Below are 15,052 nucleotides of genomic sequence, written 5' to 3'. Positions count from 1 at the left end.
ACATATAGTGGCAGCTGAGGGTGAAACAAACAATTTTTTTTTCTCAGAATCAAAAACAAATTATTTTTTTCTCCAAAAACTGGAAACAAACTTTTTTTTCCAAAAAAAACCATAGCCCCCCCCAGAAAATCAAATGGTTGCTGCCTTATATAAAGGACACGATGAATACTATTAAAACAAACCCTACTTCAATACCCTCTCATTGCAATCAAGGTATATTAGTTGTAAATATAGCTGAAATATAGGTCAACACGATAATTATATTTCAAGTTATTATACTATGCACCCCATTATTTATCCCCTTCCAAAATCATGTTAAAAGTCTTATTTCCCTAATAATCAGTGTTCACAACCATTTCTTTGCTTTGAATGGCGGTTATTCTTTAACTATTTACCCAAAAAAAACCTTCGAAACTTTTATAATTGTCATGAAATTTGATTGATAATTACTTGGATACTTTTGCAACTTCTTATTTGGGATCATAATGAGGCAGGAAAATCAGAGATTATGTGTCAAAACGATAGCCATGCATGGAATCATGCAAGAAATATTTTCAACAAGTGTGAGGCCTGAATCAAACTTGGCAAGCATAATGATGGAGAAATCTTTGATAAAGATGGCAAATAAAGTTTACAAGAAAAAACTTAGAATTTATTTGAAAATTAGCATTCAAATAAGACATTAGCTCTCTTCTTTAAGATTCATTTAGTTTTGCACATTTTTAACTTAAGTTTCTAATTACTTGTATATGAAATTTCCCCAAAAGTGTAAGATATTTCATAGGATGTTTTTTGTTTATGACTGGTTTACTTCTTTGAACTCTTTCATAATTGAACATAATTTTTTGTGAAAAGTAGAAAACTTTAGAGCAAAGAATATGAATGAAGTTTCATCTCTTTACTTCAAAGCTTGATTTCTGGCACTGACTTTTGATCGTCTGTTTTACCTTTTAACTTCATATAGGTAAAAGTAATTAATTTTGCATTAAGGCAGGAATGTGAATCTGCATTTTATATGCAAGGTGTGCATAAATTTACACCTTAAAACAGGTAAAACAGTTGTTAATTTTATTTCCTTGAAGAAGTGCAAACATATACATCTCAAGTGTCATCATTTTCTAGGATAATAAAATGCATGTTGATGTTACGTAAAATGTGCATTTGAGTGCATTAAACTTCCTGTTTATAAGTGTTAATTTCATTATCAGAAGATGTAGTGCTTATTAAATCTAAAATCTAATAATCTTAGTAAACTGCAAACACTTTTATTGAGAATATAATTGCTTTTCCAGAAATAAATTATGTAAGCTAAGAATCATTGGAAGTTTAAAGACTGTAGATATCAGAAGATTATTTATTAATTACATAAAAATATTATTGGTGTCTGGGGTTTTATCAATGTAATTTTATTGAAGGAATTAAAGCAATGTTCTGGTTTTCATCAGAACTGATTTGTACAGACAAATAGCCAATTATAATGAGCATGTATATAATAGAGAATACATGCATAATAAATTCCCCATTTCCATTCTCAATTTTATTATACAACCGGGACCAATATATGAAAATAAGTAGATACGGTATAATTGCCATTGAGGCAACTATCTACAAGAGACCAAAGGACAAGGTTTCAAACAACCGCAGGTCACTGTTCAGTCAACAATGAGTAAAAGTTATAGATGCCCTGGCATGACAAATTGTGAATCAATACAAAAGAGAAAACCATCAGCCTCATTTCAGCTGAAACAATATATAAATATCAAATAAAGCAGACAGCAACCAGAAACAACCACTGTCAGAATATTAGGCTCCAGATTTGGGAATGATGCTGTTATTGATTTTCAATATCTGTCTTTTTCATACATAACAATATTATGCTCAAATTGATGGATTTAAAGGGTCCTCTTACAAGCCAAATATAATTGAGCACTTTAAAAAGGGTCATCTTGCAAGCTAAATAGAATTGAGTACTTTAAAAAGGGTCATCATACAAGCTGAATATAATAATGCACTTTTAAAAGGGTCTGCATGCAAACAAAATTGAATTATGCACGTTTAAAAATGGTCCACTCACAAGCCAAATAGAATTTTGCACTTTTAAACAGATTTCTCATGTAGAATTTAGAACATTGGTACTTACAAGAGAATTGATGAGAAGATTCTAAAATAACATGTATTCTAAAATTAAAATGTTGAGTTTCAAATAGAAAGTTAATATCCCTAACACTCCTTAGATATGTACAACATTCATTTCATCAGCTGTTATTTTCATTACACTTCATTGATTACAAAGCCTCATTTCTTTTATCCTTGTCTTCTGAAAATTATATTCTACATGTGTTTTACAACAGAAATTCTACTTTATCCTTGTCTGAATGCCAAAAATATCAAGCTTTTTTTCTATAAGAAACAAATATATTCTCAGACATAATTGCCTTTAAGACAATTTTATTTATTTTCCATGACTTGGTAATATTCTAAACAAATTAGACTTTTGTTTTTTACTTAATGAAAGCTGTAATAATAAAGCACACTTCATTTATTTTCTGATGTATAAGAAATGAAGGCCAACAACAGTATTAACCAACATATTACTTTGCAGCCATTTGATATTGTTAGATCAGTAATTTTTACATTTTTAGGATATTTTCCCATAGTAATGACGTTTCACATAAAATAAATTAACCAAAAAGTTTTATTAAATCAAAATGCATTTGATTCATTTATTTTTGTGGATTAAGGAAATTTGTATTTCCCAGGATTTTTGATTTTGTGGTTTTTCCAGAGTCTGTATATGAATCAGTAAAACTTTGTACTTTAATAGTTGAACATTTAAATTTGTGGTTTCCATATACCTTCAAAATACATGAAAATTGGTATCCCACAAATAATAATGAATCCACAATATATAGCACTGCTTTCCAACCCAATTCTACATTTGTCAAAAAAGAAACACTAATAAAAATATTTAATCAAGTCTTTAAGTGTATGCATACATTTCCTTGACTTGATTTCAACAAGCAGCACAGAGTCAGGTGGGCCTCAAGTTTGTTTCCCTTTCAAGAGGTAACAAGTTGGTCAATGACACCTTACACCTGTCCAGCAGTTTTTTGTTTTATCACCTAAACCCCAAATACCATGTACACGTACCTGATAAATTTGTTAGTCAAGGGATTAGAGTTCAGATAATGAAATTATATTAAAAATAAAATTAAATATTACTACATATAGTTCCTGCTATAAATTATATTAAGTTTAAATGTACTAAAAGTATAAGGATTGTTTGTCCATTACACCCATTTCAAAGAAAAAGAAAAACTTACTTTACCTATTTCATTTGCATTTAAAAATTGTATCTGATTTTTGTAAAAATACTGAATTTAAAGCCTGACTGAAAAATTGCATTGGAAAAATTTGTGAAAAACATACATTCAGCAACTTTTAGGGACTGGATTAAAAGTGGATCTTCCCAATAAAGTATTGGTCTGATTTAAACAATATGAATAAAAAAAATCAATAATTACATGTCTTAATACAGAAAAACATATTCACAATGGACTCAAACTAGGACCTTTTAGAAAGCCCTAGGTTGTTGCCACTAATTGACTGTTTTTTGTTGGCTTTGTTTTTGCCTTTTTCCAATCTATTTATTTTGAGATCTAAACATTTTGTCATGGCTTTGTGACCCAGTTTTTCATATACTTATGAATTTTTAATGTCAATTTTGATATCTGCCACCCCTTTTTTTTATTTTAATGAATGCAATTTTTTTAAATTACTTTTTTTCTTTATTCCAGACTGCTATGTCAATGAGTAGTTCCTCAAACACCAGCACGATGAGTTCAAGTACAAACTCAGTTGACCTTTCAACTTACCAGGATGACCTTGAAAATGTCCTGACTTGGTTGTTATTTTCTGAAGAATCCATGGAAAAACAGGAAGCACTGGGACACAATGTATCAAAGGTCAAGGAACAGTTTAATCAGCATGAGGTATGCTTATACAAGTGTTTATCTGTCTGTCTGTCTATAATTGATAAATATGATAAAAAAAGTTCAAGGGTATCTTTCTTTCAATGGTTGCAAAAGCAAATCAAAAACCACAGTGGTAGTTGAAGGATTAGCAATATCACCCTATAATCTCCACCTATATTGATGACTGATATTAAAATAAAATGATTGTTAAATATATGTATGAGCAAGCAATTGAACAATAAAGGATATGAGGTATCCATCCATCACACAAAAATGAGTACATGCACGGCAAAAAAAAAAACCAAACAAAAATGTAAAGGAACAGGGCTTGCATTGCTGTCCTTAATCTAAAATTCACAGTTAGACCTGAAATGTATATTTTACTCAAAAAGTGGATGTATTGATATGTTATATGTAATATTGTAGACATGCAACTTAATTTAAACTTATTATTTTCTCAGTAAAAATACAACTGCATCACAATCATTATTTATGAACTTTTATAAATTTTGACAGTAAACTGGTAACACAATTTTTTTTTCTTTTCTCTTTTTTTTTATTTTTTTTTGTCAGTAATGATATCATTTACATATATCTTTCTTTGAGCAATTCTAGATCTTTAAATTTCAATAGAATTTGGTTAAATAGGAGATACTTAAACTTCAATTTTAGAATGATAAATGTTCTATTTAGAGGATACCAAATACAAAAACTAAAGACATTGTCGTATATCATATTTATTTATGTCAAAGGGTGCGAAGTGAAAAAATTAAAGCGAAAAGATATTAATCCTGGTTATATAATAGGATGAATATACTTGTTATAAACCCAGTTAGTAGGTCACTGCATTTGTCTATATAATTTTTCACCTGTGCCAAAGCAATGAGTATCACTTGTCTCATATTGAGTTTGTTGTAGCCATATTATGGCACTCATACATGTGAAACTTTGAAGAATCTTTAAACATTTTTATTCCAATTCAATATTATAAGGATCATAACAAAACATGGACTTTGTCATTTATACATTTAGTGGTATACATTTATTAAATGCAGCTTCTAGTTTACAATTGAAATGTGAGGGGACAGCATGCCTAAATGCTGTTGTGCTCATATTGTTTCAATTTTCTTTACTTATTTGTTTTACATATCAAAAACTTTTACAAACAAAAGGTTTACATTTCATATATTCAAGTTCTTCACCTGCAATACACAACATAGAAAACACAAACAACAGTACACAATACACAACATAGAAAATACAAACAACAGTACACATTACACAACATACAAAACACAAACAATAGTACATAATACACAACATACAAAACACAAACAACAGTACACAATACACAACATAGAAAACACAAACAACAGTACGCAATACACAACACAGAAAACACAAACAACAGTACACATTACACAACATACAAAACACAAACAACAGTACATAATACACAACATACAAAACACAAACAACAGTACGCAATACACAACATAGAAAACACAAACAACAGTACACAATGCACAACATACGCAACATAGAAAACACAAACAACAGTACACAATACACAACATAGAAAACATAAACAACAGTACGCAATACACAACATAGAAAACACAAACAACAGTACACAATACACAACATAGAAAACACAAACAACAGTACACAATGCACAACATATGCAACATAGAAAACACAAACAACAGTACACAATACACAACATAGAAAACACAAACAACAGTACGCAATACACAACATAGAAAACACAAACAACAGTACACAATACACAACATAGCAAACACAAACAACAGTACACAATACACAACATAGCAAACACAAACAACAATACACAACATAGAAAACATGCACAACAGTACACAATACACAACATAGAAAACACAAACAACAGTACGCAATACACAACATAGAAAACACAAACAACAGTATGCAATACACAAACAACAGTACACAATACACAATATAGAAAACACAAACAACAGTACACAATACACAACATAGAAAACACAAACAACAGTACACAATATACAAAACAAACAACAGTTTGCAATACACAACATAGAACACACAAACAACAGTACACAATACACAACATACAAAACACAAACAACAGTACATAATACACAACATACAAAACACAAACAACAGTACGCAATACACAACATAGAAAACACAAACAACAGTACACAATGCACAACATACGCAACATAGAAAACACAAACAACAGTACACAATACACAACATAGAAAACATAAACAACAGTACGCAATACACAACATAGAAAACACAAACAACAGTACACAATACACAACATAGAAAACACAAACAACAGTACACAATGCACAACATATGCAACATAGAAAACACAAACAACAGTACACAATACACAACATAGAAAACACAAACAACAGTACGCAATACACAACATAGAAAACACAAACAACAGTACACAATACACAACATAGCAAACACAAACAACAGTACACAATACACAACATAGCAAACACAAACAACAGTACACAATACACAACATAGAAAACATGCACAACAGTACACAATACACAACATAGAAAACACAAACAACAGTACGCAATACACAACATAGAAAACACAAACAACAGTATGCAATACACAAACAACAGTACACAATACACAATATAGAAAACACAAACAACAGTACACAATACACAACATAGAAAACACAAACAACAGTACACAATATACAAAACAAACAACAGTTTGCAATACACAACATAGAACACACAAACAACAGTACACAATACACAACATAGAACACACAAACAACAGTACACAATACACAACATACAAAACACAAACAACAGTACACAATACACAACATACAAAACACAAACAACAGTACACAATACACAACATACAAAACACAAACAACAGTTTGCAATACACAACATAGAACACACAAACAACAGTACACAATACACAACATACAAAACACAAACAACAGTACACAATACACAACATACAAAACACAAACAACAGTACACAATACACAACATAGAACACACAAACAACAGTACACAATACACAACATACAAAACACAAACAACAGTACACAATACACAACATACAAAACACAAACAACAGTACACAATACACAACATAGAACACACAAACAACAGTACACAATACACAACATACAAAACACAAACAACAGTACACAATACACAACATACAAAACACAAACAACAGTACACAATACACAACATACAAAACACAAACAACAGTACACAATACACAACATACAAAACACAAACAACAGTACACAATACACAACATACAAAACACAAACAACAGTTTGCAATACACAACATACAAAACACAAACAACAGTACACAATACACAACATACAAAACACAAACAACAGTACACAATACACAACATAGAAAACACAAACAACAGTACACAATACACAACATACAAAACACAAACAACAGTTTGCAATACACAACATAGAACACACAAACAACAGTACACAATACACAACATACAAAACACAAACAACAGTACACAATACACAACATACAAAACACAAACAACAGTTTGCAATACACAACATAGAACACACAAACAACAGTACACAATACACAACATACAAAACACAAACAACAGTACACAATACACAACATACAAAACACAAACAACAATGCACAATACACAACATACAAAACTAAATATATTTGGCAACACAAACTGCACCAAAAGCTGGGAGGGATCTCAGATTCATGAAAAGGGTAAGCAGATCATGCTCCACATGTGGCACCCATTGGGTTACACATGTAAGCACAAACCTTGTGATAATAGATTTTGTTATATTTGCATATTTTTTGCAGGAGTTTATGTTAGAACTAACCCAGCATCAAGAAAGCATTGTCCATGTTGTCAAGGAAGGCAATGACCTCATCAGTGAAAAGAAGGTCACAGAGGATGAAGAAAAGGAAATCCAAATACAGATGGGACTACTGAGGAATAGATGGGAAGACTTAAGACAAAAAACTATTGAGAGACAAAGCAGGTAGTGCCATGTTCCAAATTGGACTATACTATGAGATAAGATAAGATGAAACACTCAGACACATAAAATACATAAAGCAAAATGTATAAAGTAAATCCTTAATATACTACTTTACAAGTTTGTTGAGAAAAATTTCATTACAAAATTCTCAAGTTAAGTATACCTCTGCAGGGGCGTGTCCAACCAATTTAAAAAAAAAAGGGGGGGGGGGGGGGGGTTTCCAACAATATGTCCCTGTTCAAATGCATTGATTGGCCAAAAAAAGGGGGGCTCCTTCCCCCTGGATCCAGGATTGCTCTCCCTCTATTCTCTATAATCTTTAATGTACTAGTTGTTGAGAAAATGTCATCCTTTATAAATGTTTTGTACAATATGCTATGTGACAAAAGTACTGTTACATGAACAATAACAAAAAGTTAAGGAATAATTGTTGTGCTATTCTTGCAAAAAAACTTTATTCTCGTTTCCATGTTAAGATTGAAATGAATTAATTTGAATTTGCCTTTAATGTATGCTGTTATTACACATATTCTAAAAATAGATCCAAGTTTGAATACTGAAAGTTGTCACGTAATACTAATGATAAGAGGTCATACACATGAACATAAATATTTACATGCAATGAATAATTCCTTTTTCTTCAATGTCAAAGTTGTTTCTAAAATATGGCTACAAATTCTTCACTGAAAAAAGTTTTAGACATATTTTTTAAATCCCTGGAATCACACAATATAAATCTAAATAATATAAAACTCCATTTTGTTGGTGAAGGAATAGTAGGATGGAAATATTTATGGAAAATTCCCTCTATACGAAACAACCCCAGGTAAGATGGCTGTTATGTCTTCAAGAATAAGTCTAAAATTTGGTTGGTTTGAGAGGGGCTGATTCAGGCCAGGCGTGGTTGGCATGTGCCTCTAAAGTTTGCAAAGCATGGGTTGTCTCCAGTGAGATATCTACATTGCACCCAATCTACAATTTTGTAGAAAATATTTTGAAAATTTTACCTGAAATTTTTTTTCGCCTTGCTCAACTCAGCGAAAATTAAGTTTGCGCCACCATAACCTAAAATCCTGGATCTGCCCCTGTTTGAGGACAAATGGTCCCTTCCATATTGCAGAATGATGAGAAAGTTTTAGACCCCTCACTACAAGAATGATTTGGCATATAAATAGACCAACTGCCTAGACAAATGAGCCATCAGGGCCCTTACTTTGTGTGTGGTTTATCTGATTTCCACTTCCTACATTGGTCTAATTTTAAGACATGATTTCAACATAGAGAAATGCAATATATCTAGTAATATTAGCTCCTTATAAAGGATGGATGCCTTATTAGATATCTTAGATGCTATAAATGAAAACTTAATTACAACTTTGAAAAGTTAAATGATAGATTAGTAGTTGACATTTCTCATAAAAAAACGTGACTTTGTATTGCGTAAACTAATATGTTATTATGCCAAAAATTGATTTCTATTATAAACCTTTTAATAATGGGAAACAAATTACAGACCTGGTAGACAGCTATTGACCCTATAAATAGATTTATAACTCAATTAAACAGGTGTAATACAGTATCGCTAATCAATCAGATATAGTTTATTTTTTGCTATTATTAAATTTGCCATTCAAGTGCCAAGGTGCAAATATGATGAATGAGATGTTTTTGTAATCATTGAAGAAAAGAATTACGGAAGATTAAGAGATAATCTTTGTAGATTTATGGTTCATATAACCAGTTAATCCTGTTATTATTACAGTTAAATCCGCTTTCATATATTGTTGAGATTTTTTGCTATGCCTTTATTAACATTATCCTCATTTAACACCAATTAAAGCTGAACTCAAACAGTTTGACATTGAAGTTCAATTTTTACAGATAAATCATACATAAAAATACCTTTAGAGGATATCATCTATTGTCATCTTTTAGTGACATCTATATATTTTTAATGCTAATAGTTAATGGATTAATTGTTGTTGAATTTCGGTTTAGTCCCTTTTTTCTTACCTTAAATATAAAACTGTGGTATACTATAAATAATTTGAATAAACTTTGATGTTTTCGTTAATTTGGCAACTTTTTTTCATAGTACTGTGGATTCATTAATATTCGTTGGATATCAATTTTCGTGGATTTCGTGGGTATATGGGAACCACAAATTTAAATGTTCAACGAATTGCAAATTTTTTTAAAGGAATGTATGCAGACTTTGCCAAAACCATGAAATTAAATATCCACTAACATGCACGTTTTCCTCAAACCATGAAAATTTGTATCCACGAAAATAAATGAATCCACAGTAAGTTATCCCACCTTACCTCTAGTTTTATTTGTAAACGAACCTAGCTTTGCCGTCATAATAATTTTGTGTATGATTATTATAATGAGACTCATAAATCAACCAATCAAAACTGTAGATTTGGTGTTTCTAGCACAAATTTTGTACTCAGAGTACTAAGTAAAGTAAGATGACCAATAACCCTGTAATACATTTTGTACTACCTTCGTCTTATATTTTTTTAGTTTACAGAAACTTCTTATGACCTTACAACAAAAGCAGCTTGATGAACTTGCAGAATGGATGACCAATATGGAGGACCAAATTCAAACTCAAGGTCCTATGGGATCTGATCTGCCAGAAATTAAACAACAAATCGAAAAACATAAGGTAAGTAGTTGGAAGACTAACAGCAAGAAAAGCTAAAGAGGTGATCAAATACTGACGACCATAAAATTAGTCACAAGGTCAGATGGGTTCAGATAGACAAATAAACAAATCCTGTAAAAAATCGCAATGTAAATTCAGAAATTATTGCGATGTTTTTATTATTGTGAAAAATGTGACAGGGTTGTAATTTAAACTCGCATTTTAAATTGAGACAATACTGCTGGAAAACCAAAAGCATTGTACTAGGATTTGAGTTTGACAACACAAAATGAAAATTAAAGAGAAGTCAATAAAATATTGCTACATGTTACACAAGACACAAGGAAAACCATAGATTGTTTATCTCAAAAAAAGAAAAAGACCCACTCAAGTATAGTTAAGTTTTAATAACAGCATAGGAAAACTGTGAAGTTCCCAACTATGAATTGAATAAGAAATTGTATAAACAGTCATATTTTTATTTTGTCAGTTTAGATTTTATAAGAACATTCAGTACAATAAGTGTTATAGCTGACCCATTAATATCAATTAAATATAGTAAACTGTGTAATTTTCACACCAAAAGCTTTAAGAATTAATAACAAAATTTGAATTTGACTAACATAAACTATTTTAAATTTAAATTTATTAATCATCTCATGAATTTAATGTTAACCACAAATTATCTCCCTTGTTTTTCAGAATTTACAAGAAGAATTAGATGTGCAGCAGCAGAAAGTTGACAGTTTACATGACATGGTGGTCATTGTAGATGACAATAATACAGAATCAGGTCAGTAATTGTATTGAAGATCCAAAACAATTAGTATATATAAAAAGAAGATGTGGTATGATTACCAATGAGAGTCTCCAACAAAGTCCAAAATGACACAGAACGTTAGAAACTATATGTCATTGTATGGCCTTTAACAATGAGCCCAAACAGTGTAGAAAGTTATATAAGGCATAGAAAGGAAAAATGTAAATGAAATGTAAAAGAATTCAAAAGAGAAATCTAATGGCTAGATTTACGTACAAAGCAAACGAAAAACAAAAATGATACACAGCAATATATAAACCACTGAATTACTGGCTCCTATATACCTTTGACATGGCACAGCCAATATGTGCTAACATAAGCCAATTTATGTTCATCAATCAATCAATCAATTTATTACAGATCAGAACAAAAGTATACTTCTTAGTATACTTTTAGTTTCTTGTTTATAATTCGGAGTTTAGTATGACGTTTATAAATTTCTTGTTTATAAATTTTAGTTTCTTGTGTATAATTCGGAGTTTAGTATGACGTCCATTATCACTGTACTATTATGCATATTTTAGGGGCCAGCTGAAGGACACCTACGGGTGCGGGAATTCTCGCTACATTGAAGACCCATTGGTTGCCTTCGGCTGTTGTTTGCTCTATGGTCGGGTGGTTGTCGCTTTGACATATTCACCATTTCCTTTCTCAATTTTATTCTACATTGCACAGCTATTAAGTGCTTGCATGGGGCATTTATCAATCTATAAGTAATCCTATAATATAGGTGGATTCAAATTTAAAAAAAAAACCAGTTTGACGTTTTACTATACTACATTTAATTTAGCATGTCAGTGGCTTTCCTTTAGTTTATGTTAGTATAAATTAGATAGAACAACTCGACTGTGGAGAAATTTTGGTGAAACATAATCCATATCTGCCAACTTATTAGGATTACCTAATGTTAGATGCTGGCCTGACTTTTGAAATAATCCTCTTGATAAACTGAATACATGTACTAAAATTCAAAAGATGCATTTAAAGGAGTTAAAACGATATTTCAGATCATATTTACTCATTTAAGACCATAGTTAATTAGAATTTTTACAAACCACTTATAACATTTTGAATAGATGAATTATGGAGATATTGAAAAGTTGACATGTTTGAATTTATAACTGAAAGTAAGCAGAGAAATACTTTGTATTCCCTTAGTTTCCTGGATTACAATGTTTGCCATTGGATAAAGTGTGTCTTTGAAACTTAATACATGTACTATGATTTTCAATTTTTTTCTTGCATTTTTTAGCTTGTGAAGCAATGGAAACACAACTTCAACATTTAGGCAAGAGATGGGCATCAATTTGTACATGGACAGAACAACAGTGGCTCCTCCTGCAGGATGTTCTGCTCAAACTACAACATTTCTCTGATGAACAAACAAAGTTCTCTGATTGGTTATCTCAGAAAGAGGCTATCTTACAGAAGTTTCAGCAGTATGATTTATCTGATTCAGATATGATGATAACACAAGTTAAAGATTTGAAGGTAAAAGGCTCATGCTTGGTATAAAGATTATGACAACTATTCTGCGTACCCATGCTAAAATGAGCATAGAGCATGGCATGAAACTTAATTGAAAGAATCACTTAAATCATTTATTTAGTATTAATATCTATACAAATCACAGGACGTATCTTTACTGCTGTTCTGAATAAAATAGCAGCATATTCACTAGATGAAACCTTTAACAATTATCAGGAACACAATTTTACAAATCAAAACCAATCCTGCTATCTTGTTACTGAAGATGTCTTTTAGTTTTTCCGCGTTATTGGAATGTTGTTCTGGTTTATTTTCTCCATCCTCTTTTATCTACGTCAATATCAGGTATACCAGAATTTCACTGTTTCAGAATCTAATGGGTCTGAATAATACCAAAACGGAAATTGAAATTCAACCAATGACGCAACTTTATTTTCATTTTGGTGTACGAACAATGGGATTACCAAAGTCCATTAGATTCTGAAAAGGCGAATTGATAGCAGTTCCTGTTCATTCTTTAACTTTTTACTGACTTATTTATTATATGTCACCAAACTTATAAAGTTCCTATTGGCATGTTGTGTTCTAGGTAGAGACATCTAGATTTAAAGATCATTATCCTTTCAAATTGCCAGACATGTTTGAAAATGGTTGATTTACAGAATGCAAATTCTAACTGATCTCGTTGAAACGATTTCTTCTAGATAAAGCTTTACCATAATAAAGAAATAACAAAAAAATGTTTTTTTATTTGACAGCAAATAGAAACTGATATGGTAGAACAAGTAAGAAGATTTGATGAACTGACAGAATGTGGTCAGGATATTGTACAGTGTGTAGACAATGACGAAGCAGTACAGAAAATTACCTCCCAATTAGAGAGTTTTCAGGAAAGATGGGAAGCAATTGTACAGCTGATGGAAAAATTAAGTAAAAAGGTCAGTACAGAGTTATCTCCCTTTGATTTAGATTAAAAGTAAATGCTTGCACCACCAACAATTTTTCATTAATGGCTGAATGCATATAAACTTTTAAACTGAAGGATGCAATTGTCTCGAGCAATTTGGTACCATATAGCAATATTCTACATTGCAGTTAAGATGCCATCTGTTCATTGAACTCATTACACTGTTTATACTATTAAAATAGCATTTTTCTGTTTTTATGATCAAGATTAATTAACATATCTTTTTTATTAAAATTTAGTTTGAGGAACAACAGTATGATTGATAGGAAAAAAGCAAACATATGTCCTATTCATCACAAAATTTAACTCTTTACAGTTTCACATTGTTTGATATTTATTTTCAGATTTCTGAATCAGGGATAGAATTTAGTAAGATATCCAAAGAAATGATAACTGAGTTCTCTGATGAAGGTAAATTAAGATCACCAACAAGTTCTTCTGCAAAGAAAAGAAAAATAGACAGTATCAACAAGACAGAGTTTGAAAATGAACTTAAAAAACTACTAGAATGGTTTGATAAGACAGAATCTTCTCTCCAAATGCTCATTGCTGATGATGTATCTCCCCAGGACCAGTTCACTGAAGAGGAACAACTTGTTCTTGTTCAGGTAAAGAGAGAAACTTTCTGTTCATAACTAGAAATAAGAAGTGTGTCAACAGATTTATGGTTTAAACTTACATTTTTCCTCCACTTTAAATACTCTTCTTACTCATTACCTGCAAATTTCATGTTTGAAAATTGAGTCTATTTCAAGCTTGAGAATTAAAAATTACATATATTGCATTCTGAAAATAAAATGGGAAGGATTTCTGTGAAGTGATAACGTTGCAAGGCCTTCTAGCTAAATATAACTGGTAAACTTGTGCTGCTCACTTGTCTAATTGACATTTTCCCCACATCTCTCGTTATTGACAGCTAAAAGTATTGTTATAGATACAAATATACTATACACACTCATTATTAATTCAAAACTTGAGGCTTACAGAACAACCAAAAAATATTATGCCAAAAAAAAATTAATTAGTGGAATTGGTGTGAATTTATTTACATGCTATCTTAAGTCTAGATGTGTATAAA

General features: G+C 30.9%; 1 protein-coding gene across 3 annotated transcripts in view; it reads left to right on the top strand.

Moving 5' to 3' along the window:
• LOC139492092 (dystrophin-like) overlaps positions 1-15,052 on the top strand; it is a 223,371-nt gene that overhangs the window by 65,600 nt on the left and 142,719 nt on the right. For all 3 annotated transcript variants that reach the window (XM_071280234.1, XM_071280235.1, XM_071280236.1), the window contains 7 exons: positions 3,798-3,992; positions 7,865-8,046; positions 10,576-10,720; positions 11,402-11,492; positions 12,772-13,010; positions 13,766-13,945; positions 14,319-14,582. In XM_071280234.1, the coding sequence (XP_071136335.1) occupies positions 3,798-3,992; positions 7,865-8,046; positions 10,576-10,720; positions 11,402-11,492; positions 12,772-13,010; positions 13,766-13,945; positions 14,319-14,582 (1,296 nt within the window). The remainder of the gene's footprint in view (positions 1-3,797; positions 3,993-7,864; positions 8,047-10,575; positions 10,721-11,401; positions 11,493-12,771; positions 13,011-13,765; positions 13,946-14,318; positions 14,583-15,052) is intronic.

This window comes from Mytilus edulis, chromosome 10, assembly GCF_963676685.1.
Source record: "Mytilus edulis chromosome 10, xbMytEdul2.2, whole genome shotgun sequence".
NCBI lineage: Eukaryota > Metazoa > Mollusca > Bivalvia > Mytilida > Mytilidae > Mytilus > Mytilus edulis.
This window is presented reverse-complemented; position numbering and strand designations above follow the sequence as displayed.